Source organism: Aquarana catesbeiana, linkage group LG09 (assembly GCF_042186555.1).
Source record: "Aquarana catesbeiana isolate 2022-GZ linkage group LG09, ASM4218655v1, whole genome shotgun sequence".
Classification (NCBI taxonomy): domain Eukaryota; kingdom Metazoa; phylum Chordata; class Amphibia; order Anura; family Ranidae; genus Aquarana; species Aquarana catesbeiana.
The window spans coordinates 307,104,781-307,132,032 of NC_133332.1; the positions used below are offsets into that span (position 1 = coordinate 307,104,781).

A 27,252-nucleotide genomic window follows, 5' to 3' on the forward strand; every position below is an offset into this window, starting at 1 on the left:
TTTTTTTTTGGTATTGGAGGATGTTTTTTCTTTACAGTTCTTTACAATCCTCCCAAAAGGTTATTTCTTTTACCTGTTGTAGACTGAGCACCAAAGAATCTGCCAAAGCCAAACCAACTTGAAAATTAAAATGAGTGATGCAACCTTGGAAGGCTTCCTAATTTCTCTGCCCAGTCAGCCGGAGAAAAATTTTGGGCCTCATCCTTAGGTACATTGGCTCCAAAGATTCCTGTAGGGATGATTACTTGAGAAGTTACATTTCACTGGTTGATGCTTTTTTTTCATCACTGTATAATGTTACTCGGATCTAAGTGCCAAATGTAATGATCTAGCACAGCAATCTTCCTCTTGTCTCTCTGGTACATGCTCGTCATCTTTATTTCCTCACTAAAACTGCCAGCTTCTTTTATGTTTTGCGAAAGGAAACATAAATGTATAAGAAATTCTGACAGCAAATGGACACTAATGTAGAATTTTTTATACAGTGTTACAGATGAAGGTATGTTAAAGTATATGTAGACCTAACCACCAATGTATCATATAGGCTTTAACATGTTAATGTCATTTTCAAAATAATTTTCAATATTATTAATTCTGCAACTTTTATTAGAATGATCTCTGGTGATCCTGCCATGAAGGTCCTAGTTAAGACACCTCCTGTTACAGAATGACCTTTGAGGTGTGACCATGTTTTATGTTACACCTCAAAGGTGGACTAAGCCTTTAATATAACCGCTCACTGGAAACACCTGTGCTCGATTATTGCAGAGTATCCCTATATTTATTGTAGAAGAAAAGGCAAACTGTGCTATAAGGGTTAAAACATAAACTAAAAAAACATTAAAACAACAAATGTGAGCAACGATTCTCCTGTATGATATAAACTACAGTATAGCACATGTAAAAGATATTATAATCACGCTAAAAAAGGTTCTATAAATCAGTCCATCAGATATAAAAATATAGAGGATTCTTTAAAAAATCCACCAGTGGTTCTAACTGTAAGCCTTGATGATTCCTGATGATAGAAATGCCATCAATCACCCCATGTGAAGGGTCCGCCACCAAAATGGTGAGATATGCTGCTTACCAGCTCCAGATGATCCCCCGTTTGGCTTAAACCCAGCCTGGGTCTTTCTCCCACTGATGGTATTCTCCTATCCCCTCATGTCCTGGAAGGGCGAGTTTATTTTGGTTATGCGCCGGCTGGCACACCAAACTTAAGTCTTTTCCTTATCTTACAACATGTAAGTGCACTACTTTTATTCTAATAAACTTTAAAGAGGTTTTATGCCATGTGGAGCTTCTTTATTTTTGATACAAAAAACCCAGGCTGGGTTTAGGCCAAACTCACTACTTGATCCCCTGTAACGGGGGATCATCTAGAGCTGGTAAGCAGCAAATCTCACTATTTTGGTGGCGGACCCTTCACATGAGGGGATGGCATTTCTATCATTAGAAATCATCAAGGCTTACAGTTAGAACCACTGGTGGATTTTTTAGGAATGCTCTATATTTTTTATCTGATGGACTGATTTATAGAACCTTTTTTTTTAGCGTGATTCTAATATCTTTTATCCCTGTATTTATGGCCACAGAGTAGATTCATAACTTCTTCGTTTACAGATTTCTGTACTAACTACCTTTTCAAACAATAAAACTGGAAAACTTTTTTGGGATGCAACCCATCAGACTTTAAAGAGGTACAATACCCTACCTAGCTAAAATTGTATTTCTAGTCCCTGGTATATGTCCCTGTATGTAGATAAAGAAATAGATAAATAGATACTGTGTGTATAAATATATATATATATATATATATATATATATATATATATATGTATATATATATATATATATATATATATACACAGTATCTCACAAAAGTGGGTACACCCCTCACATTTTTGTAAATATTTTATTATATCTTTTCATGTCACAACATTGAAGAAATGACACTTTGTTACAATGTAAAGTAGTGAGTGTACAGCTTGTATAACAGTGTAAATTTGCCGTCCCCTCAAAATAACTCAACACACAGCCATTAATGTTTAAACCCCTGGCAACAAAAGTGAGTACACCCCTAAGTGAAAATGTCCAAATTGGGCCCAAAGTGTAAAAAAAAATTTTGTCCACCATTATTTTTCAGCACTGCCTTAACCCTCTTGGGCATGGAGTTCACCAGAGCTTCACAGGTTGCCACTGGAGTCCACTTCCACTCGTCCATGACGACATCACGGAGCTGGTGGATGTTGGAGACCTTGCGCTCCTCCACCTTCCATTTGAGGATGCCCCACAGATGATCAATAGGGTTTAGGTCTGGAGACATGCTTGGCCAGTCCATCACCTTTACCGTCAGCTTCTTTAGCAAGGCAGTGGTCGTCTTGGAGGTGTGTTTGGGGTCGTTATCATGTTGGAATACTGCCCTGCGGCCCAGTCTCTGAAGGGAGGGGATCATGCTCTGCTTCAGTATGTCACAGTACATGTTGGCATTTAGGGTTCCCTCATCGAACTGAAGCTCTCCAGTGCTGGAAGCACTCATGCAGCCCCAGACCATGACACTCCCACTACCATGCTTGACTGTAGGCAAAACATACTTGTCTTTGTACTCCTCGCCTGGTTGCCGCCACACACGCTTGACACCATCTGAACCCAAAAAGTTTATCTTGGTCTCATCAAACGACAGGATATGGTTCCAGTAATCCATGTCCTTAGTCTGCTTGTCTTCGGTAAATTATTTGCAGTCTTTCTCGTGCATCATCTTTAGAAGAGGCTTCCTTCTGGGACGACAGCCATGCAGACCAGTTTGATGCAGTGTGCGGCGTATGGTCTGAGCACTGACAGGCTGACCCCCCACCCCTACAACCTCTGCAGCAATGCTGGCAGCACTCATACGTCTATTTCCCAAAGACAACCTCTGGATATGACGCTGAGCACGTGCACTCAACTTCTTTGGTGGACCATGGCGAGGCCTGTTCTGAGTGGAACCTGTCCTGTTAAACCGCTGTATGGTCTTGGCCACCATGCTGCAGCTCAGTTTCAGGGATTTGGCAATCTTCTTATAGCCGAGGCCATCTTTATGTAGAGCAGCAATTCTTTTTTTTTCAGATCCTCAGAGTTTTTTGCCATGAGGTGCCATATTGAACTTCCAGTGACCAGTATGAGAGAGTGAGAGCGATGACACCAAATTTAACACACCTGCTCCCCATTCACACCTGAGACCTTGTAACACTAACGAGTCACATGACCCCGGGGGGAGGGAAAATGGCTAATTGGGCCCAATTTGGACATTTTCACTTAGAGGTGTACTCACTTTTGTTGCCAGCGGTTTAGACATTAATGGCTGTGTGTTGAGTTATTTTGAGGGAACAGCAAATTTACACTGTTATACAAGCTGTACACTCACTACTTTAGCAAAGTGTAATTTCTTCAGTGTTGTCACATGAAAAGATATAATAAAATATTTACAAAAATGTGATGGGGATATTCACTTTTGTGAGACACTGTGTGTGTGTGTATATATATATATATATATATATATATATATATATATATACACACACACACACACACATAAGCACGCACAGATCTGTCATAACATCATGACCACCTACCATAACCCATCAGGGCATAGACTCCACTAGACCTCTGAAGATAGGCTGTGGTATCTGACCCCAAGCCTTCAGTAGCAGATCCATTAAGTCTTGTATTCCAGCACATCCCTCAGATGCTTGATTGGATTGAGATCTGGAGAATTTGAAACACCTCAGACTCAATGTTGTGTTCCTCAAACCATTCTTGAATTCATCAGATCAGGCCACCTTCTTCCATTGGTCTGTGGTCCAGTTGTGATGCTCACGTGCCCATTGTAGGCACTTTTGGCTGTGGACACGGGTCAGTATGGACACTCTGATCGGTCTGTGGCTACGCAGCCCCATACACAACCAACTGCGATCCTCTGTGTGTTCTGACACCTTTCTATCAGAACCAGCATTAACTTTTTCAATAATTTGATCTACAGTAGCTCTTCTATTGGATCGGACAATACAGGCCAGCCGTCGCTCTCTTTGCTCATCAATAAGCTTTGGCCGTCCATGACCCTGTTGCCAGTTCTCTGGTTTTCCCTCCTTGTACAACTTTTAGTCAGTCCTGACCACTGCAGACCAGGAACATCCCACAAGAGCTGAAGTCTTGGAGTTGCTCTGACCCAGTCATCTAAGCCATTATAATTTGTCCCTTGTCAAAGTCCCTCAAAACCTTAAACTTGCCCATTTTTTCAGCTTTCAACAGATCAATTTCAGGGACAACATATTCACTTGCTACCTAATATATCCCACCCACTTTCAAGTGCCATTGTATTGAGATAATCAATGTTATTATCTTTACCTGTCAGTGGTCAGAATGTCATGGCTGATCGGTGTATATACATAACTCTATATTATAAGGATCTGGATGGTACGAAGGGTTGGCATCTGTGCTTTTATAGACTAAGTAAGATATGAGGGAGTTCATACTACAGAGATCTGTACGTATTTGCATAAATATGAGCAAATAGCACATGTTTGACTCAATACACATTGGATTGATGAATACGTTTCTGTATTGCATTGACAGAAGATGACAAGCATTCCTCCTCCAACATCTTTTCATTTACTCTATGTCCCCTATTTCTTCAATTTGAAGCCGAACTCTACGACACCCACCCCATCCTAAGTAGTCCCCTCAGCCAGAGGCATCCCTTTTAGTATATATATAGATTTTTTCTAGATATAGATTTTTTTTCTATATATTTTCAGATTGGTCACATGAAGTGTAGGGTCTTCTTCTTCTCCCGATCTTCTCCAGCAGTGGTCCCTGCTGTACAGGCGCTGTAAGAGGTTGCAGTGCAGATGCCTTAGTTTGACTTGGTATCGGATTCAACATTTCCCTGCTCAATAAAACTGGCAGAGGGAGAGGCAGCACTGGGAATCGGATGTGCAGCATGCACATATACAGACAAGGAGCATGCGGATAGGAAGACAGAGCAGTCTATTGAGCTCATCGGTCCAAGAAAAAGTAGATGTGAGTCTCTGGACTCCAGTCTCACACCCATCAATCGGTGAAACTTAATGGCAAGACCTCGGCAGCTCAACAAATTGGGGGGTCCCCAAGGGGTAGGGACCACCCGAATTGAGACATTTATGTGAGGCCAAATAAAAGACTGCCAAACATTTGCCTTAGGAGACAAAAATAAACCTTCTTCATTAGGGCTTATAACAAGTTGCAACAGTGTAAACTGGACGGAGCTTTCTTAGAGGCCTAGTAGTAATGGTGTTGGTGGCCCTTACCAACTTATGTCTATTGAGACAGATCCATCTTCACTTGTGACAAAGATTATCCAATTTACAATGTTGCTACTTGTTATAAGCGCTTATCCGCTTCAGTACCGGGCACTTTCACCCCCTTCCTGCCCAGGCCTATTTTCAGCTTTTGGCACTGTCACATTTTAAAAAACAATTACTTAGTCTGGCAAAATGCAATATTTATTCTTTTTTTGAGACAGATAGAGCTTTCTTTTGGTGGTATTTAGTCACCACTTAGGTTTTGTTTTTGTTTTTTTTGCTAAAAAACAAAAAAAGGCTGACAATTTTGAAAAAAAAAATAAGTTTTTCTATTACACAGTTTTGCAATTAAGTAATTTTTCTTCTTCACTGATGTGAACATCAAGGCGGCACTGATGAGGCTGCATTGATGAGCACTGACAAGGCTGCATTGATGGGCACTGACGAGCCTGCACTGGCGGGCACTGACAAGGCTGCACTGGCGGGCACTGACAAGGCTGCACTGGCGGGCACTGACAAGGCTGCACTGGCGGGCACTGACAAGGCTGCACTGGCGGGCACTGACAAGGCTGCACTGATGGGCACTGACAAGGCTGCATTGACAAGGCTGCACTGATGGCCACTGACAAGGCTGCACTGACGGCCACTGACAAGGCTGCACTGACAGCCACTGACAAGGCTGCACTGATGGCCACTGACAAGGCTGCCCTGACGGGCACTGACAAGGCTGCCCTGACGGGCACTGACAAGGCTGCACTGATGGGCACTGACAAGGCTGCATTGACAAGGCTGCACTGATGGGCACTGACAAGGCTGCACTGACGGGCACTGATAAGGCTGCACTGACGGGCACTGATAAGGCTGCACTGACGGACACTGACGGGCACTGACACGCTTCACTGATGGGCACTGACACGCTTCACTGATGGGCACTGATACGCTTCACTGATGGGCACTGATACGCTTCACTGATGGGCACTGATACGCTTCACTGGCGGGCACTGATACGCTTCACTGACGGGCACTGATACGCTTCACTGACAGGCACTGATACGCTTCACTGACAGGCACTGATACGCTTCACTGGTTGGCACTGATACGCTTCACTGGTGGGCACTGATACGCTTCACTGGTGGGCACTGATACGCTTCACTGGTGGGCACTGATATGCTTCGCCCATGGACACTGATAGGCTTCGCCCATGGACACTGATGAGTTGCACTAATGGGGCTGCACTGATGATTCGGGCACTGATTATCAGTGTAAATACTGTATTCACTGTGCCCCCACAGTTTGGCTCTATCTCTGTGTGAGTAAAGGAGAGCCAATAACCGGCAAAGTCTGTTTTACATTGTGACAGCTGTGATTCGACACAGCTGATCACATAGTAAAGGGACGTTGTGATTGGCTCCTTACGCCGATCTGTGATCCGCTGTGTCCAAAGCACACAGCAGTTACAGAGCATGCTTAATGCACACCCCAGGAAACTGGAGACCCATGCTGTAGCTGTTTGTCGGGTGGAAAGTAGTTATGAAGAGGAATTCTTTCACCTCGAAACGCGTTGGTTATAGTTTCTCTACCTGTATTTTAAGCATCATCTACCGTAAAGGATTGAGGCCCCTTAAGACCCATATTTGGCATTCTTTTATTCCACTGAGCTTATCTGTATTCTACTGCTTCTTCATTGTCCAATGACAGGATGAGGGGGCGGGGATGTAACCATGCTGAATTGGGTAACAGCAGCAGGGAAAAGTCAGGTCACCAGCCTGGCTGGATCGTGTATATCTCAAAATTGGATAAACAGAAGTACAAATCATTGCCCTGTATTAGAAACGTTTCTGCAGATTCTGTAGTTGTAATTTGTTCTCTTTTTACATATTAAAGAAAAGTTGATTTCCATGAAACGGTTAGGCATGCACATCCATTCTTGTGTTTTGTTTTAATGAGATTCATACATAAATTCTGGATGATTTGTTAAATTGTTTTGAAGCAGAACTGGTAGTAAATGTTGTAGCCTCCAGTGGCCTCTGTGCTAAAATCTTTCAGTGGCTCAGTGGTCATAAATGAAGAATGTTGCTAAAATGTATCTAAAGTAAAATGAATTTGGTATAGTGTATGTGCGACACAAGACATTTTTTACATATAACCTTAATAAAAATTGTCTCTTTATTTCAGTCAGCTGTGTGTAGGGGTCCAGACCAGGGGTTCTCAACTTTTTTTGAGACCAGGGCCCTGTAAATTCTTCCAAAACCTTCCATGCCCCAACAGTAAATAATTAAAAATGAAGTGTTGAAATTCTGGAAGATTCTGAAAAGGGCTGGGTGCCATGAAAAGGGTGTGAGGGTTGGGGAGTTGGATAGGGGACTCTGGATAGGTTTCTGGAGGGGGCTGGAGAGCACTTTGGGAGCTTGCGGGGTATTGTGGGTCACTATTGTAGGTTGGGAGCACTGTGGAAGGCTGGGGGCTCTCAGGGAGCTTGGGGGCACCTTGGGCCAATATGGGAGGTTGGGGGGAACTTCGGGAACGGGGAGGCTTTTTGAGAGGGAGCTGGCTAGAGGCCAGTACTGTGGGACACAGTTAGAGGTTGCAGGCAGTATGGGGGGCACTTTTCAAGGTTGAGGGTCATTGTGAAGGCTGAGGGCATCGTGGGCCAGTTTGAAAGGTTGGGGGGAACTATGGGAGTCGGGCATTGTGAGAGGCAGGTGGCTGGGTTTTGGAGGAGGCCGGGGGGGGTCACTGTGGGTCATTGTGTGAGATTGGGAGCACTGTGGAGGCCTGGGGGCTCTCAGGGGGTCTGGGGGCACCTTGGGCCACTATGGTGGGAGGTTGGAGGGAACTATGGGAGAGGGGAGGCATTGTGAATGGCATCTGGCTGGAATGCAGCACTGCGGGAGGTTGGGAGGCACAGTTGGACAGGCGGGCAGCGTGAGGAGACTGGCAAACACTGGGGTAAAGCCATGGAGGTTCCAACCAGTGGAAACCCCCCCCACACTGAGGACATCTCATCAGCTGCAGCCAATGTCAGGCTCTAACGCCGTCCTAGCCTTCTCCCAAAGCCGGAACCGTTTTGCATGGCAGGAGTTATCATGTCCACACAGTCTCTGACCATCCCTTGTATCATGTCCGCACAGTGTCTGACCATCCCTTGTATCATGTCCGCACAGTGTCTGACCATCCCTTGTATCATGTCCGCACAGTGTCTGACCATCCCTTGTATCATGTCCGCACAGTGTCTGACCATCTCTTGTATCATGTTCGCACAGTCTCTGACCATCTCTTTTGTATCATGTTCGCACAGTCTCTGACCATCTCTTTTGTATCATGGTCACACAGTCTCTGATCATCTCTTGTATCATGGCTGCACAGTCTCTGACCATCTCTGACCAGAGTCCCCCCACCCCTAGACATTAGAGTTCCTGTTTTTAATGCAAGTTGGAACTATGCAGATCCTGATGTGTAGGTGAACTCTGATGTAAAGGGTAATGCTGTGCAATCTGATATAAGGTGATCTCTGGTCACCAGAGTCCCCTCTTACATCAGAGTTCCCCTTTACATCAAAATCTTCAGCATTCCCCCTTACATCATGATAGGCAGCACTCCCCTTTACATCAAAGTTCTCCTTGCACTGTAAGGGGTAATCCTGCAGACTCTGATGTAAGGAGGAACTCTGTGCTGGGTTATATTAACCTGACCTTCATGTAAATGGAGAGAAATGGTTTTTGACTGTTGTTATAACTTTAACACATTGCTAGTGGCAGCCGCACAAATTTTCTCTATAGTTGTGTGCATATAATATATATATATATTTATTATACACACACACACAGTACATTATCACTTGAATTATTTTTCCCATTATGGGCATGAGTGAGGCCTCATGTCTAAGATTTGCCTAAGGCCTCACAAAGCCTAGAGGCGCTTCAGACCGTGGGGAGATGCAGACTAGAATACTGCAATCACTGAGCAGCAAATTGTATCACCTGTGATAACCTGGCCTGTTAGTGGGCCCTGGGGACAGGGTTGATGACCACTGACTTAGGCCATTATGAGAGGTAGGATGGAACTATGGGAGCTGGCAGGCATTGTGAAAGGCAGCTGGCTGGAGGCAACACAGTGGGAAGTTGTAAGGCACTGTGGGACACAGTTGGAGGTTGGGGGCACTGTGGAGGGCTGGAGGCTCTGCAGCAGGATGGGGGGCACTATTAGAAGGTTGAGGTGCCATGAAAGGGGCATGGGGGGTTGTGGAGTTGGTTAGGGGAATGGTCCAGCAGACTTGATGCCCTGAGTTTTCTGGAGGGGCTGGAGAGCACTTTGGGAGGGTGGAGGACAATGTGGGAGGCATTGTAAAAGGCAGCTGCAGGAGTATTGGGGGGAGTGGGGCACTATTGGAAGGTTGAGGGCCATTGCTTAGGCAGAGGGCATTGTGAGCCACTGTGAGGGGTAGAGGGAAACTTTGGGAACCAGGAGGCATTGTGAGAGGCAGCTGCCTGGGGGGCTGGCGGGAAGAGAGTCTGCAGCCTGATATTGGACCATGGCTTAGTGGTTAAGAAAACCACTGATCTAGGCCACCACTATTTCAACGCTCTAGAACAACCAGCCCTGTAAGAGTTGAGGTTTCTGGAGTGGGCTGGGGAGCACTATGGGAGGTTGGGAGGCACTTTGCAACACTTTTAGAGGTTGGGAGCATTGTGGAGGTCTGCAGGCTCTGCAACAGGCTTGAGGGGGCACTGTGGAGGCTGAGAGCACCATGTGGCCATTATGAGAGTTTAGGGGGAACTATGCAAGAATAGAGGAACAATGAAAGGCAGATGGCTGAAATCCAAGGAGAGGGTAGTTTGTGGCCTGGCGGTGGGCATGGCCCAGACAGATATTGAATATCGCCACACATTGCCTTAGTGCAAATATAATTATAGGGCCAGTATTTATGGTTAAATCAACTTATGAAGATCTTTAAAGTGTCACTTATGGACAATTTTGGGTATCAACATTTCGTTTTTTGGGCATCAAACTTTGTATCATGGGCACACAATTAAAAGTCTTGACATATTTGCTGTCCATTTACTTAACTTAGTTGCGTTCTTTTATAGTTTATGGAAAATGTGGACATTGTATTGTGTTTTTGTGCATTAAAATAATTTTTTGTGTTGTGTTTTTTTTTTTCTGAAAATATACATGTGATAAACAGGATTTTGCTAACATTTTACAGTATAAAATAAATATTATAAATGAAAATAATTAAATTCAAATTTGCAGCTAGCACCATTTGATTCTACGGGGTGCTTTCAGAAAATATATAATGTTTTGGGAGTTTTTAATTGTGTTTTCATGTACAAAATTTAATGTTTGCGTGAAATAGTTTTTTTTACTTTGGCAGTCAAAGAGTTAGAAGTGCTTTCATTTTTTATTTAATTTTTAGGATCTTTTTATAGAGCAAAATATAGACAGAAGTATTGGGGCTGTAAGATAACAAAAATGAAAGGGAGAGGGCATTCGATGAAACAAACTAAATGTTGAGAAAATAAAAAATGAGGATGAAAGTAAAAGCCGGGCAGCCAGAAGAATTAAATATTGCAGAGTGAGGAGGAGGAAGCCCGGAGCCAGAAGTTGGGGAGATATAGATTGAGGGAATAAATCAGAGCGAGGAGTGGGAGATAACGCATACAATGTATCCACAGAGATTAAAAACTGATACATTTATTTATCACTCTATTTTTTTTTCTTCTTCCTTATTCAAATCCATCAGCATAATTTGCCGAGCAATTTAATGAATAAATAGGAATTAAATATTCATACATGATCCATTAGAATGTCCCAAAATTTTTGGTGAGTTTGTGATGGAGGGCGATAGAGATGAATGTTTCTATTAGCATGTAATAAATAATCCACCTATGACTTCTGTAGCGCAACCCCTTGTCTACCAAGGTACCTTTATTAACGGCACAGTATACAAGGGGTTAAAGCAAGCTCATGGCTCCAGGGCTTTTATGGGGTTCTGAGGGTCTTATAGGCCAGAAAGAGGACCGGTCACCTGCCCAATGCTATCACATCGAGGGCTTGTTAGCCTCCTTGTGAAAGCAATAAAGTTAAATTAAGAAAAGAAAATGTAAAAAAAAGTATATCAATTAAATCATTATTTTTTACCCGCTGACAGCTGAATGTAAAAAAAAAATCATTGCCGGCAATAAAAAAATCTAAAAAAAAACATAGCGTGCTGCCCCCTCCATCCCCAAAAATCCATACCAGAACTTTATCTGAGCATGCAGCCTGGCAGGCCAGGAAAGGGGGGAGGGATGCGCGCGTGCCCCACCCCTCCTGAACCATATTAGATCACATGCCCTTAACATGGTGGGTTCTTTGGGGCTGGGGGGTTTAGAGGGTTCCCTCCCCACCCTAAAGCACCTTGACTTGCCTTAGGAATAAGGGCCTCTTCCCCCACAACCCTGGCCGGTGGTTGTGGGGGTGTGTGGGCAGGGGGCTTATCGGAATCTGGAAACCCCCTTTAACAAGGGGGCCCCCAGATCACCCCCCCATGTGAATGAGTATGGGGTACATTCTAACCCTACTCATTTACTCCCCCTTAACATGGGGGTTATTTGGGGCTAGGGGGGCTCCCCCCCACCCTAAAGTATCTTGTCTTGCCTTGGGAATAAGGGCTTCTTCCCCAGAATCCTGGCCGCTGGTTGTGGGGGAGTGTGGGCAGGGGGCTTATCAGGATCTGGAAACCCCCTTTAACAAGGGAGCCCCCAGATCCTGCCCCCCCCATTTGAATGAGTATGGGGTACATTGTAACTCTACTCATTCACCCCCCTCTTTAAAGAGGGGGGTCTTTGGGGCCAGGGAGCCCCCCCCACCCTAAAGCAGCTTGTCTTGCCTTTGCAATAAGGGCCTCTTACCCACAACCCTGGCCGGTGGTTGTTGGGGTTCTGTGGACAGGGGGCTTATCGTAATCTGGAAGCCCCCTTTAACAAGGGATCCCCCAGATCCCAGCTCCCCATGTGAATTAGTATGGGGTACATTGTAACCCTACTCATTCACCACCCTTAACATGGGGGGGTTCTTTGGGTCCTCCCTACCCTAAAGCACCTTGTCTTGCCTTGGGGATAAAGGTCCTCTTCCCCACAACCCTGGCCGGTGGTTATGGGGGTCTGCGGGCAGCGGGCTTATCCTAACCTGAAAGCCCCCTTTAACAAGGGGGCCCCCAGATTCCAGCCGCCCCATGTGTATGAGTATAGAGTACATTCACCAAAAAAAGTGTCAAAAAGAAATAAAAACAGACACTGTTTTTGACAATTCCTTTATAAAAAAAGCAAAAATATTGCCCCCCGATGTACATCCATCATCAATCACGACGCCCGCCGAACCCGAAAAAAGAAAAAGCTCCACCCGCGACGAAGGCTACAGCCATCTGCCTGCTCTGCCGCAGGCGGCCAGCTTCATGATGGACGATGGATCTACACCAGGGGACATTGTTTTTGCTTTTTTAATAAAGGAATTGTCAAAAAATGTCTGTGTTTTTTTACACTTTTTTTTGTGAATGAGTAGGGGTGCAATGTACCCCATATTCATTCACATATGGGGGTGGTATCTGGGGACCCCCTTGTTAAAGGGGGCTTCCAGATTCCGATAAACCCTCTGCTCGCAGACCCTCACAACCACCACCCAGGGTTGTGGGGGAAGAGGTTCCCCTTCCCCAAAGCACCCCCCCCCCATGTTAAGGGCATGTAGCCTGGTATGGTTCAGGAGGGGCACTCACTTGTATCCCACCTTTCTTGGCCTGCCAGGGTGCATGCTCGGATAAGGGTCTGGTCTGGATTTTGGGGTGACTCCAAAAACAATTTGGCGTGGGAGTTCCCCTTAAAATCAGTGCCAATACTTGTACTCCTGAAAATGCTCCCGATACCGAAAGCAATACCGAAATGGGTGCAAATTGCAGTGCAAAGAATTGCATGTGATTTGAACAGGAATGCAGTGCGATTCCTGTTCAAATCGCATGCGATTATTTGCAGTGCCATTTGCGCCCATTCATTTTGTATGGATGCAAATTGTACCGCAAAGTATCGGTACTCGTACTCGCCGATAAAAATCCGGTATAGGTGCATCCCTAGAAATAAATATGCTCATCAGCAACCTCTAGTGGCCATACCACATTATGACTACCATAGGAAATATGTATCATCCTCAGCACCATCTAGTGGCCATATTGTATTACTACTATCATAGGAAATAAGTAAGCTTCTCTGCACCATCTAGTGGCCATACCGCATTACAACTATCATAGGAAATAGGGAAGCCCCTCAACACCATCTAATGGCCATACCGCATTACACCTATCATAGAAAATTAGTAAGCTCTTCAGCACCATCTAGTGGCCATATCGCATTACAACTATCATAGGAAATAAGTAAGCTCCTCAGCACCATCTAGTGGCCATAACCCGGTATTTTCTACATTCACACATTTGAATTGCAGAGAATAAAGCCAGAGAACATTCGATGTTTGCCCCCATTCACAGAGTGAATTTTTATAAATTCACACTTATATGTCTTTCAGTTGGAGTTTACATCTACTTTTTGTTTTTTTTTTTATATAAAGAATTCTAAAGCAAGGAGTGAGATGGAAGATAGGACACGGCTATAATTAGGTATTTGCCCCGGAATTTCAGGGATACATTTATTTTGTGCTGCTGTGTAAACTGTATAGTAATAGCTTACATCGGCTGTCTTCCCAATTTTTAACTGCATCAATAACAATGGTTTTAAGATAACAAATGGCGTCGATATTGGCCGGCAGCGGAGGATTTTTCTGACAGCACTTAACACTGGCCGGGTCTCCAGAGAGCTGTGAGTTAACAAGTGGCTTTTCATTGACAACTCATCAGACTTGTAAAGCAGAATTGATTAAAGTGCAATTAGAAGCTCTAATTATACCGGCTGCTGTAGGACAATTCAGCTTGGGTCCATGACCTTTTCACGCATGGACGGAGCTGGGAACAAGACGGATGTGGATGGCACTAGTCCGGCATTATCTGTGGCATCTGAAACTGATGCAGTCTAGATTGCCTCTAACCATTGATCGATACGGCTCGAAATAAGGCTACAAATAAACCCAGTGTGTGGGTAGCAGGATGTTAACAAATGTAAAATGTTGTATGCAATCCTTTTTACTTTTTTTATTTGTTTTTTGTTTAGTATTTGATTTGATTTATTTTATTTTTTCTTAGTTTTTGGTTTTTATTTTTGTTTGCTTTATTTTTTTTATTTTTTTATACTTTAATAGTATTTAACTTTCGACTACTAATCGGCATGCTTACCCCTGGAAGACATGATACAGGAGATGATCAGAGACTGCAGACATGATACAGGAGATGGTCAGAGACTGCAGACATGATACAAGAGATGGTCAGAGACTGCAGACATGATACAAGAGATGGTCAGAGACTGCAGACATTATACAAGAGATGGTCAGAGACTGCAGACATTATACAAGAGATGGTCAGAGACTGCAGACATTATACAAGAGATGGTCAGAGACTGCAGACATTATACAAGAGATGGTCAGAGACTGCAGACATGATACAGGAGATGGACAGCGACTGCAGACATGATACAGGAGATGGACAGCGACTGCAGACATGATCAGAGACTGCAGACATTATATAAGAGATGGACAGAGACTGCAGTCATGATCAGAGACTGCAGACATGATACAGGAGATGGTCAGAGACTGCAGAAATTATACAGGAGATGGACAGAGACTGCAGACATGATACAAGAGATGAACAGAGACTGCAGACATGATACAAGAGATGGTCAGAGACTGCAGACATGATACAGGAGATGGACAGAGACCGCAGACATGATACAGGAGATGGTCAGAGACTGCAGACATGATACAGGAGATAGTCAGAGATTGCAGACATGATACTGGAAATAGTCAGAGACTGCAGAAATTATACAGGAGATGGTCAGAGACTGCGGACATGATACAGGAGATGATCAGAGACTGCGGACATGATAAAAAGATGGTCAGAGACTGCAGAAATGATACAAGAGATGGTCAGAGACTGCAAACATGATACAAGAGATGGACAGAGACTGCAGATATGATACAGGAGATGGTCAGAGACTGCAGATACGATAAAGGAGATGGTCAGAGACTGCAGATATGATATTAGAGATTGACAGAGACTGGGGACATGCTATAGGAAACAGTCATAGACTGGAGACATATTACATGACAAATCACTGTTATAACGGCACAAGAGGGGAACACAGATTAGTGTCAGCAGGGGCCCCGAGGCCTTCACAAAAAATGCCAAAGGGCCACGTGTTGAGCACTGGGGGGGGCTAGACGAATGTCATTCAAATCTTTTTTGCTTTAACAAATTCGATTTTTGGAATTAACTACTTTACTTAACAAAAACCACATCCACTGTTAGAATTTTTTTCATTTCAAAAGAAAAAAAAATCCTTCCTGCGACTTCAAGTTTTCTGGATGTCAACCGATGATTACAAAATCAAACGAATGTTCTTAAAATGAAAAATGTGGAAGAAAATCCTACTAGTGGATAGCCAGCTTTATTCTTTTTTTTTTTTAAATCTTTATTTCAGCTTATGAAAAAAACATAACCGTGTGCCATCGTTATTCTTGATTGACTCCTTTTCTCTGTTCCTTGATCTTTCCCTAAAACTATACTTTCTAAGGTCAGTTTTGAACTTTCCTCCTGCTGGTCGGAGGTCATATCTCTGTTCTTGGCTAAGAGAACAGCCCAAATCCACCCCGAAATGTTGGGGGGTGAATGCAAGAATAAAAATATAATATTAAAAGAAGAATTTTATATTTTATAAAGAAAGGAAAATTTTTAAATCTAATGTTTGAGATGTGCGGAAAAATAAGCACATCCAATTCTGTGGTCTTTTGATGAATTACTTCTCCCATGAAAGATTTATTTATCTACAGTGGGAAAAATAGTTCTTTGATCCCCTGCAGATTTTGTAAGCTTGCCACAAAGAAATAAAGGGTCTATAATTTTTATCATAGGTGTATTTTAAATGATAGAGACCGAATATCAACCAAAAATCCAGAAAGAACACACACAATACAAATGTTATAAATTGAGTTTCAGTTCAGTGAGTAAAATGAGCATTTGATCCCCAAGCAAAACATGACTTAGTACTTGGTGGAGAAACCCTTGTTGGTAAGCACAGAGGTCAGACGTTTCTTGTAGATGGTGACCAGGTTTGCACACATCTCAGGAGGGATTTTGGTCCACTCTTCTTTACAGATCTTCTCTAAATCTTTAAGGTTTCGTGGATGTTGCTTGACAATTCGAAGTTTCAACCCCTTCCATAAATTTTCTATAGGATTGAGTTCTGGAGACTGACTAGGCCACTCCATGACCTTAATGTGCTTCTTCTTGAGCCACTCCTTTGTTGCCTTGGCAGTATGTTTTGAGTCATTGTCATGCTGGAAGACCCATCTTCAGTGTTCTGGCTGAGGGAAGAAGGTTCTTATCCAAGATTTTACAATACATGGTCCCATCCATTGGCCCCTCAATGTGGCAAAGTTGGCCTGTACCTTTAGCAGAGAAACGGCCCCAAAGCATTATGTTACCACCTCCATCTTTGACTGTAGGGATGGTGTTCCTAAGAACATAGTCAGCATTTTTCTTCCTCCAAACACGTTGAGTCTCCGTTCTCAAGAAGGCACATGTACAGGCCTGTCTGAAGTTTGTCAATGAACATCTAAATGATTCAGAAGAGGATTGGGAAAAAGTGCTGTGAACAGATGAGACCAAAATTGAGCTCTTTGGCATTAAAGTGATTGTTTAAGGCTTGTATTTTTTCCTATAATAATAACAAACATGTTATACTTACCTGCTCTGTTGCAGTAGATCTGCACAGATCAGCCCGGATGATCCTCTTCTGTGATCCTGGCCCCTCCCTCCTGTTCAGTGCCCCCACAGCAAGCAGCTTGCTATGGGGGCACCCGAGCTGAGTCACAGTTCCCTGTGTCCATTCAGACACGGAGCCCTGACCTGGCCCCACCCCCACTCTTCTCTGATTGGCTAGCCGCTTCTGTGTCTCAGCCAATCAGGAAGGAGAATCTGGATGGGTAATACACTCGTGGACATCGCTGGACAGAGAGAGACCTCAGGTAAGTGTTAGGGGGGCTGAGGGGGTGCTGCTGCACACAGAATGCTTGTAATCTTAATGTATAGAATGCATTAAGATAAAAAAAACTTCTGCCTTTACAACTCCTTTAACTCAAGTTTGGAAGATGTAAAATGCTGACTATGACCCTAAAGAACACCATCCCTACAGTCAAGCATGGAGGTGGAAACATGATGCTTTGGGGCTGTTTCTCTGTTAAAGATACAGGCCGACTTTGCTTGCTGCATTGAGGGGCCAATAGACGGGGCCATGTATTGTAAAATCTTGGATGAGAACCTTCTTTCCTCACTGAAGATGGGTCGTGGTTGGGTGTTCCAGTGTGACAATGACCCAAAACATACCCCCAAGGCAACGAGTGGCTGAAGAAGCACATTAAGGTCATGGAGTGGCCTAACCAGTCTTCAGACTTTGCTGCATTGTGGGGCCAATGGACGGGGCCATGTATTGTAAAATCTTGGATTAGAACCTTCTTCCCTCACTGAAGATGGGTCGTGGTTGGGTGTTCCAGCGTGATAATGACCCAAAACATACCCCCAAGGCAACGAGTGGCTGAAGAAGAAGCACATTAAGGTTATGGAGTGGCCTAACCAGTCTCCAGACCCTAATTCTATAGAAAATTCAGGGGGGGGGGGTGGAGAGCTGAAATTTTGAGTTGGCAAGTGACAGCCAAGAAACCTTAAGGATTTATAGAAGATCTGTAAAGAAGAGTGGACCAAAATCCCTCCTGAGATGTGTGCAAACCTGGTAACCAACCACAGAAAGCGTTTTACCACTGTGCTTGCCAACAAGGGTTTCTCCACCAAGTACTAAGTCATGTTTTGCTTGGGGATCAAATACTTATTTTACTCACGGAACTGCAGCTCAATTAATAACATTTGTATCATGCGTTTTTTTTTTTGTTTTTTTTTTGGACTTTTGGTTATTATTCTGTCTCTATCATGTAAAATACACCTATGATAAAAATGATAGACCCTTAATTTCTTTGTAAGTGGGCAAACTTACCAAATCTGCAGGGGATCAAATAATTATTTTCCCCACTGTAATACTAAAACGAAGGCTTGTTAGGGTAATATAGAATTTAATAAATAAATCATGATATTTTTCATAAAGACAAGTTGAAAAATATAGATTTTTTTAAATGAAATGACCCTTTTGATGTTGTGTACTTTTTTTTTTTGTTGTTTTACTGCATGCATACTAAATGTTAATCTGCTGCGGCAAGTCAACATTAACGTCAGAGAAATATCATAGAGAATAGCAGTAAATTAGGGCTTTGGGTATGAAGACATTGGCATTTACTATGCTTTAAAAAGAAAAGTATCAGCAATTGCAATCAGTGTACTAATGCAAATCCATTAGTAGGAACACAAAAAGAACATGCCAAAAACCTTCATTGTAATGTTTTTAGTGGTGGTCATGTGACCTCTACTCTGGTCTTTCTGTTCTTCAGAACAAGGGCTGTGGGCAGAGAGATATGGCAGCATTTCCTCTGATGTATTCACCTACTATAAGATGAAGAGAGAATTAGAAGATAAAAAGCCGGCATCTGGTGATGTTGCAATGACCCAGGCATGTAGAACTTTGCTAACTTCCATGAATGCAGGTATCACAATCCTGGGTCCTCTTTGGTACATGTGTCAAACACAAGGCCTGCCATGCCAATTCATGTGGCCCTCGCACCTCGAATGCAGCTGCGGCACATAGCAAGCTGTTTGTGCTGGTGGCACTTGGCAGGATGGAGGGGCCCAGGAAGAGGAGGATCGGGGCTGCTCTGTGCAAAACCAATACACGTAGCAGGTACGTATGATTTTTTTTTTTTAAACTTGCCTTTAATATCACTTTTAGTCATCTCCTGGTCCTTCTCGAGACCCTGCACTTTCTGCTTCCCAGCTCCACCCCCCAGCTTCTTCCCAGCAGCAGCATAAACTAGGGGGATGCAAGGGATAGTGGGGAACTCTTGACTTCTGATGAAAGAGGGGTGGGGGGAGCTCTGAACATCTAGTCTTACAGATAGAACTGGCCCTTTGAGGGCAACCATAATGCTGGTGTGGCCTGTGATGAAATTGAGTTTGACACCCCTGCTTTATGGGTTCTCAGGCGGGTATTGTACTGGTAGGATGAGATGAGGTAAAAATCTTGTTGGTGAAATGAATGGCAGAGGTGCCCGGTGTGGTGAGTCTAAGGAGAGTCATCAAGGTAGCTGAACATCATGAGAAGATAGATTTCATGACTATTACTACTCCTCCTTAGCTTATGGTAATATACAAATGTTTGACATTTCTCGGTTTTCTCTTTCACCCAAGTGTATCTCTAGTCCAACCAAGTGTTTTCTCTTTCACACAGACACACTTGGGTGTAAAAGAAAACTAAGAAACATCGAACATATCACGGTAAACTGAGGAAGCGATGAGTTATAGCCACAAAATGCATCTTTTGGTGAAATAAAGCTGGTGTACATCTCACTTGATAACTCCAACCCATCCTTAGACACACCACACCAGGCGCCTCTGCCATTGGTTTCACCAACAGGATTTTACCTCCTCTTGGCCTACCGCCACAATACCCACCTGAGGATCCGTGATGGGGATCCCTGTGACATTGAGAGCCTGCATGCACCCCATATGGAGACGGGGTGTCTTTTTCACCTGTGTTCATGAACATTTGCATAGTTCTACCCTCTTGGGTCACCACATCCTCACCAGATGCAGGTAATATTTTCTTTTCTATGCATCATCAATTGAGAAAATAATTACATTTAGATACATACTAAACTAAAAGGGCTCTCCCACCTCTCCCCTCTCTTTTTCTGGTGCATGCCTTGGACCTTTTATTGAGTCTCCAATCTGATTTTTTGGTCTGACCTTTTGGACCTTTAAGGACCACCACCAGGACCACCTAAATCCCATCGCCTACTCTGGGAGTCCAACCTCAAGCAGCCGTTGAGTTCCTCCAACTGCTGTAGGCAGGGAGATGGGTTATTGATACCCCTTGTTGTTCTTTACTTACATCGGTTTAGAGAAGGAGTTACTCTGGGTGGTGAAGGTGAAGAGCTGGATCCAGATCTTTAAACCGTCCAACTTGGTCTTTAGGGCCCTCTTCGCGTAAGTGGTAAAAACGAGTGGTTCAGATGCGTTTTTACTCCCTCTGACAGAAAAACCAACAGCAGTATCACTTCCTGATACCTAGAAGCCACTGCTCTATTCTATCCTTGAATCGCTTTTAATGAGTATAATGACTTGGATTCAGCAGTTCTCCACACAATGGGGGACCCTTCCGTAAAAGTAGGGGTCACCCAAATTGCAAAATTCATACGTAGATAGAGATGCCATGTGATCGTCTCAAGAGTCCAAAGTCCTTTATTGATATTATAAGTGTCAAAAGGAAAACAAGATTGCCAACAAGTTTCTGAGGCCTAAAAAGCCTCCTTCTTCATGACTATTATATATTTTTGTAGCCCTGATGAACAGGGAAAGTTCTGATGACATTTTTTTGTAGCCACGATGAAGGGAGATTTTTGGCCTCAAAACGCACTGGCTGCCTTTTTGTTCTCCGGATGCCACTCGTGATATCAATAAAGGACTTTGGACTTATGTGGGGACAGTTTGGTGCTCTTTTTTTAAACTACACAGAGAAAGAGTTACTCTGTCAGGACCCGTACCTGAACCTTTAACTTCTGCTGTGTCTGGCAGTATCTCTTCTTGCTGAGCCGCCTGAGATGCTGGACAGCTCCGTGGACAATTCCTTGGACAATCTTGTCTTGAACCTTGTTTCCGGTGAACCTTGAAATCTCTGTTCCTCCCAAGTACTTCCTATTTAAGCAAAGCCTTTGCCATGTTTGCCATTTAATTGTGCTCTGTCCAACCAATATCTCGCTCTTGTCACTCCTGCTGCCACTCGTTACTGACCTTTGGTTTGTTCCTTGACTACACTTTTGCTTGATCCCAACCTGCAACTGCTTGTTACTGACTTTTAGCTTGTTTACTGACTACGCTTGATCCCTCGCAGCTATAATCTGTTATTGGAACCCGGCTTGTTCACCTCCTGGTGGGACAATTTTGAGGACCACGACCTGGTCATGCAGCAAAACCAACAATCACCACCATCAGAAGCTCTGGTGAACACCAGTTGGTGCTTAGACACCATACCTTGGATGAGCCCTTGTCTTCTACTAGGGTGACCTGCTTGTATACTTATCATGCTGGTTGGTTGGGAGCTTCTCTACTGCTTTAGCTACTGGACACTTAGCCTGACCGTGACATACTCTTATTTACCAGAAAGAAAGATGCTGGATATAACGTGCCCTGGTAGGGGAGACCAGCCTCTTCCTCTAATGGTGGTGACAAGAGTATGATACTGGAAGATGAACCTGCATTACGATGCTGCAATCACAGACTTGTAGCACTAAGCATAGGGTGGCAACACATTGTAAATTCAAAAGGCTGCATACAAAGTTGTCACCATAAAACTGGAAGGTAACCTGGACACACACTGAAACTGACAGGATCAACAGATATTTTTGACATTATAACAGATAAAAAGGAACTTAGTACTAACAGCCCAATTCCAAAAAAAAAACACTTCAACTCTACAAAACCCTTGCCCTCTATGAATTAATAGTAGATTCAAAAACATTCTTCATATGCCATGCTGCTTTATGTAAAAAGCATACTCTTTAAACCCTGTGACTTCATCACAACATCCTTTTTGCTGCCTTCCTTGCGCTGGTGGTAGGAGTCACGCCGACAACGCCTGTAGCCACTGACAGGCCAGGAGCTGTCGCCTGCGGCACTGCAAGCCTCCTGGTGATACTACAGGGGGCCATCCTGCCAATGCTGGAACAAGTGCACGTAGACAGGAAGTTTGGAGGAAATCAGCAGCACTAAGACATAATAAGGGATAACAAAAGCGAAAACAAGTGCTTCATTAAGAAAATTAGAAAAATAGCAATTATTTATGACATACAAGCAAACTAAAGGTCACCCAGTTGCAGCCTAGATCCACTTTAAATTGTTTGTGTTAACCCATGTAATATTTTAAAAAAACGTTGCTATAATTGTACTTAACTGGATTATCTTTGGCATAAACAAATTGGTTTCAACCCATCCTAAAGTCTTTCTATGTAATGTTTTTCTCTAGGTCAACACAAGCATGCATGAGGCCAAGCTTAATGAAGAATGTGACGAACTTGTCGACATTATACATAGAAGAAAGCAGATGATTTCCGTAAAAATCAAGGAGACAAAAGTGAGTTTTCCTGCTCAGCTCTAAATATTACATTATAAATACATTTATCCATACCATAGAGTAGTAACAAAAGTCAGTGGTCTGGCCTTTAAAGGGTTAGGACATCCAAATATGACTTTTTAGTGTTTGGTAGATGCAGAAGTGTTAATTCACCAGGTGGTGTCTTCTACACTATATGGGCAAATGTTTGTGGAGATCCCACCATCACACCTATCTGAGCTTGTTGGACATCCTATTCCAAAACCAAGGGTATTATCATGGATTGGCTGTTGGATATGGATTATTTGTGCCTATAACAGCCTCCACTTCGAAGAAGACTTTCCGTCAGATTTTGGGGGTATCTGTGTGAACTTGTGACCATTTGTGAGGTCAGGTACTGATGTTGAATAAGAAAACCTGGCTCACATTCCAATTCATTCCAAAGGTGTTCAGGTTTCTCTAGAGGCTAGTCAAGGCCTCCACACCAAACTGGTCAAACCATGTCTCTATGGAACTGGCTTTGTACACAGGGACACAGTCATACTGGAACAGAAAAGGCTCTTCACCAAACTGTCCCACAAGGTTGGAAGGCTGGAAGCACACGGTTGTCTAAAATGTGTCTTTGTGTGCTGTAGTGTTAACAGAACCCTTCACTGGAAACACCTCAACTCAATAGTTTGGAGGGATATTAACATAACTTTGGCAATGTAGTAGGTGTGATGGTCAGGTGTCCACATAACTTTTGGCAAAACCTCTCAGGAACTCTATCGGTGAGTTCTTCAGGTCTAGACACCTGATGTGGCCATTATTAGGTGGTTCCCATTATTCCTGTTGGATTTTTTTTACATTTGTTTATGGGCACAGCAGTATGCAGGAACTTGATCACACAAAAGAGGGCATGAGATCACAAAAATGCCAGGTGGACAGAAACAGAGTGGAGCATAAGGCAGGAAGATGTCACTATTGACATATAGAAATGGAAAGGGATGACTCATTGGGCTTTACTCATAATTAAATATCACTTTTAGGGTGGACTGGACTTTTAATGACATGAACAAAATGAGATTGCATCCTAATAGGGGCCCAGCATTGTTAACTTCTATAACTTGATGTAATATAAGGTGTAAAGCAGGCCATGAAAGGGTAATTTTTTATTTTGTTCAACCAGTGGTGTACAAGCACAGTGCCCACAAATGGATCCAAATTTGGCTGGTCCCTGCTGAACTCGCCACATTTGGAACCAATCTGAGGCAGCTTTAAAAAAAAAAAAATGTTATACTTACCTGCTCTGTGTAATTGTTTTGCACAGAACAGTTCTGATCCTCTTCTTTTTTGGTCCCCCGCTGGCGGTCCTGGCTCCTTCCCCCTGCCAAGTGCCCCCCAATAGCAAACCTCTTGCTATGGGGGCCCTCAAGCAGGCTCCATCCCGAGTCTCGTTCTGTGTGTTCATTCTCACATGTAGGGTGGCTTGGTCCCGCTCCCACCCTTTCCTCATTGGCTCACTGGCTGTGATTGACAGCAACAGGAGCCAATGGCTCCCACAGCCAATGAGGAACCAACGAGGAGAGAGAGATCCAGGAGAACTGCTGCTCTCATGCACATCGCTGGAACGGATAGGGCATAGGTAAAGGGGGCTAGCTGCACCCAGAAGATAGATAGAAGATAGATGCATAGAATGCATTAAGGTAAAAAATCTTCTGCTTTTAGAACCACTTTAAGGAGCATCAGCCTCTGCAAAGCAGCGGCTGGTACAGAAAGACAGCAACAAACCAGCATTTGCAGAAGGAGCTTGGCAGGGGGCACTACATATAGTGCCTTGAAAAAGTATTCATACCCCTTGAAATGTTCTATATTTTGTTATGTCACAACCAAAAACATAAATGTATTTTATTGGGATTTTATGTAATAGACCAACACAAAGTGGCACATAATATGAAAACATAATGGAAAAATAAATATGTGAAAAGTGTGGCGTGCATTTGTAATTGGGCCCCCTAAGTCAATACTTTGTAGAACCACCTTTTGCTGCAATTACAGCTGCAAGTCTTTTTGGGGATGTCTCTACCAGCTTTGCACATCTAGAGAGTGAAAATGTTGCCCATTCTTCTGTGAAAATAGCTCAAGTTCTTTCAGATTGGATTGAGAGCGCCTGTGAACATTAATTTTCAAGTCTTGCCACAGATTCTCAATTGGATTTAGGTTTGTACTTTGACTGGGCCATTATATCACATGAATATGCTTTGATCTAAACCATTCCATTGTAGCTCTGGCTGTATGTTTAGGGTCGTTGTCCTGCTGGAAGGTGAACCTCTGCCCCAGTATCAAGTCTTTTGCAGACTCTAACAGGTTTTCTTTTAAGACTGTCCTGTATTTGGCTGCATCCATCTTCCCGGCAACTCTGACCAGCTTCCCTGTCCCTGCTGAAGAACAGGATCCCCACATCATGATGCCGCCACCACCATGTTTCATGGTGGGGATGGTGTGTTCAGGATAATGTGCACATTTTGCTTTTAGGCCAAAAAGTTAAATTTTGGTCTCATCTGACCAGAGCACCTTCTTCCACATGTTTGCTGTGGCCCCCACGTGGCTTCTCGCAGACTACAAACAGGACTTCTTGTGGCTTTCTTTCAACCATGGCTTTCTTCTTGCCACTCTTCCATAAAGGCCAGATTTGTGGAGAGCACGACTAATAGTTGTCCTCATATCTCCATAGGAGAGATTCTTGTTGAAAATGCCAGTTGGCTCCTAGTGCCATCCACCCTGAAGCAAATTACCATATCATATCTCAACCCAGGGAGTAGAGAGAGGTGAGCCTACCCTTTTGGTAGACATACAGTATGTTAATAAATAATGAAAAAAAAAAGGTAATTATTTATTGTACACAGTGCTTTAGTAAACTAAACATCATCCGGTTAGGATTTAGCTCTGCCTTAGCTTGCCAAAAATGTCAATATCCATTTTGAGCAGACTGGCCTGTTCAGCGTAAAGTGGCCGATTTTACGTGTTTAATACAACGCCTACGCCATCTCTCAACATAAATCCTTCTTGGCTTTCAGGTTACAAAGCTGAGGAAACTTGCACAGCAAATTGCCAACTGTCGGCAAAGACTGGAGCGATCTACAGTGCTAATAAATCAAGCTGACCATCTTCTGAAGGAGAGCGATCACGCAAGATTTCTGCAAGCAGCAAAAACTGTTGTAGACAGGTAGGTGACTTTCAAAAACCAAGTATAGTGAAGATAAAAAGCAAAAATAACTCTTTAGTAGCCATTGAAGCTTGGGCGCTTAGGCCATATTTTAGCCATGTCCATATGGGTCGGAATTGATTTGACTATAACTCTATGGCTAATTTGCACACCAAAATCATTTTTTATCTTAGGGTTTCATAAATTTCCTACTTACTGTTTAATTCTATACTAACAACTGGATAAAATTGTAAACAATAAATAAATAAATAAAAATAATAAATGCATTTAATCTAATTTTTTTGTTAGTTTATTATTTTTTAATTCCATAGGTCTCTACAAATACTAAAATAAAACAAATGGTACACTGCTATTTCTTTGTGAAGGAAGCTTTATAAGCACTATGATATGGTTGGAAACCATTCTAATTGGTCAAACGTATCAAGCTTTTATTTGGTATACCAGTTTAATAAAATCTCTGATCTTTTTTTTATTTATTTATTTTTTTTTATTATAGAATGACAGATGAATAACATTGTAAGAAAATGTTTAATATAATTAAATTATAGAATGACAGCTGAACAAAATTGTAGGAAATATATAATGTATACATCCTTTTTTTTTATATTTGCAATGTATTATTTTGAATCTGTTTTTGTATAATACTGTAATTTATTATTTTGTTTATTTTTTTTTTATCACTGTAACTGTCTTACAATGACAGTATTAAACAATGGTGCACTGATATTTTTGTGAATGCTGCTATATTTAGCTTATGAGCATTATGCAGTAATTTAAAACCTCATGACTGGTTAGACAGGGACATATACAGGTACATCTTGTAAAATTAGAATATTATAAAAAAGTAAATTTATTTCAGTAATTCGATTCAAAAAGTGAAACTCATATATTTTATATAGATGCATTACACACAGAGTGATTTATTTCAAGCATTTCTTTTTTTTTTATTTTGATGATTATGGCTTACAGCTAGTGAAAACCCAAAATTCAGTATCTCAGAAAATGTAAATCTTACATAAGACCAATATAAAAAAAGGATTTTTAATACAGAAATGTTGGCTTAGTGAAAAGTATGTCCATGTACAGTATAGTATGCACTCAATACTTGGTCGGGGCTCCTTTTGCATGAATTACTGAATCAATGTGGCGTGGCATGGAGGCAGTCAGCCTGAGGCACTGCTGAGGTGTTATGGAAGCCCATATTTCTTTGATTGCGGCCTTCAGCTCGTCTGCATTGTTGGGTCTGGTGCCTCATCTTCCTCTTGACAATACCCCACAGATTCTCTATGGGGTTTAGGTCAGCTGAGTGTGCTGGCCTATCAAGCACAGT

At 42.9% G+C, this 27,252-nt stretch overlaps 1 protein-coding gene across 3 annotated transcripts in view; it reads left to right on the forward strand.

The window, feature by feature from the left end:
* The window catches only part of MID2 (midline 2), a 300,307-nt gene that overhangs the window by 122,309 nt on the left and 150,746 nt on the right, over positions 1 to 27,252 (forward strand). For all 3 annotated transcript variants that reach the window (XM_073600578.1, XM_073600577.1, XM_073600579.1), the window contains 2 exons: positions 22,631 to 22,738; positions 25,774 to 25,922. In XM_073600578.1, coding sequence (XP_073456679.1) covers positions 22,631 to 22,738; positions 25,774 to 25,922 — 257 coding nt within the window. The remainder of the gene's footprint in view (positions 1 to 22,630; positions 22,739 to 25,773; positions 25,923 to 27,252) is intronic.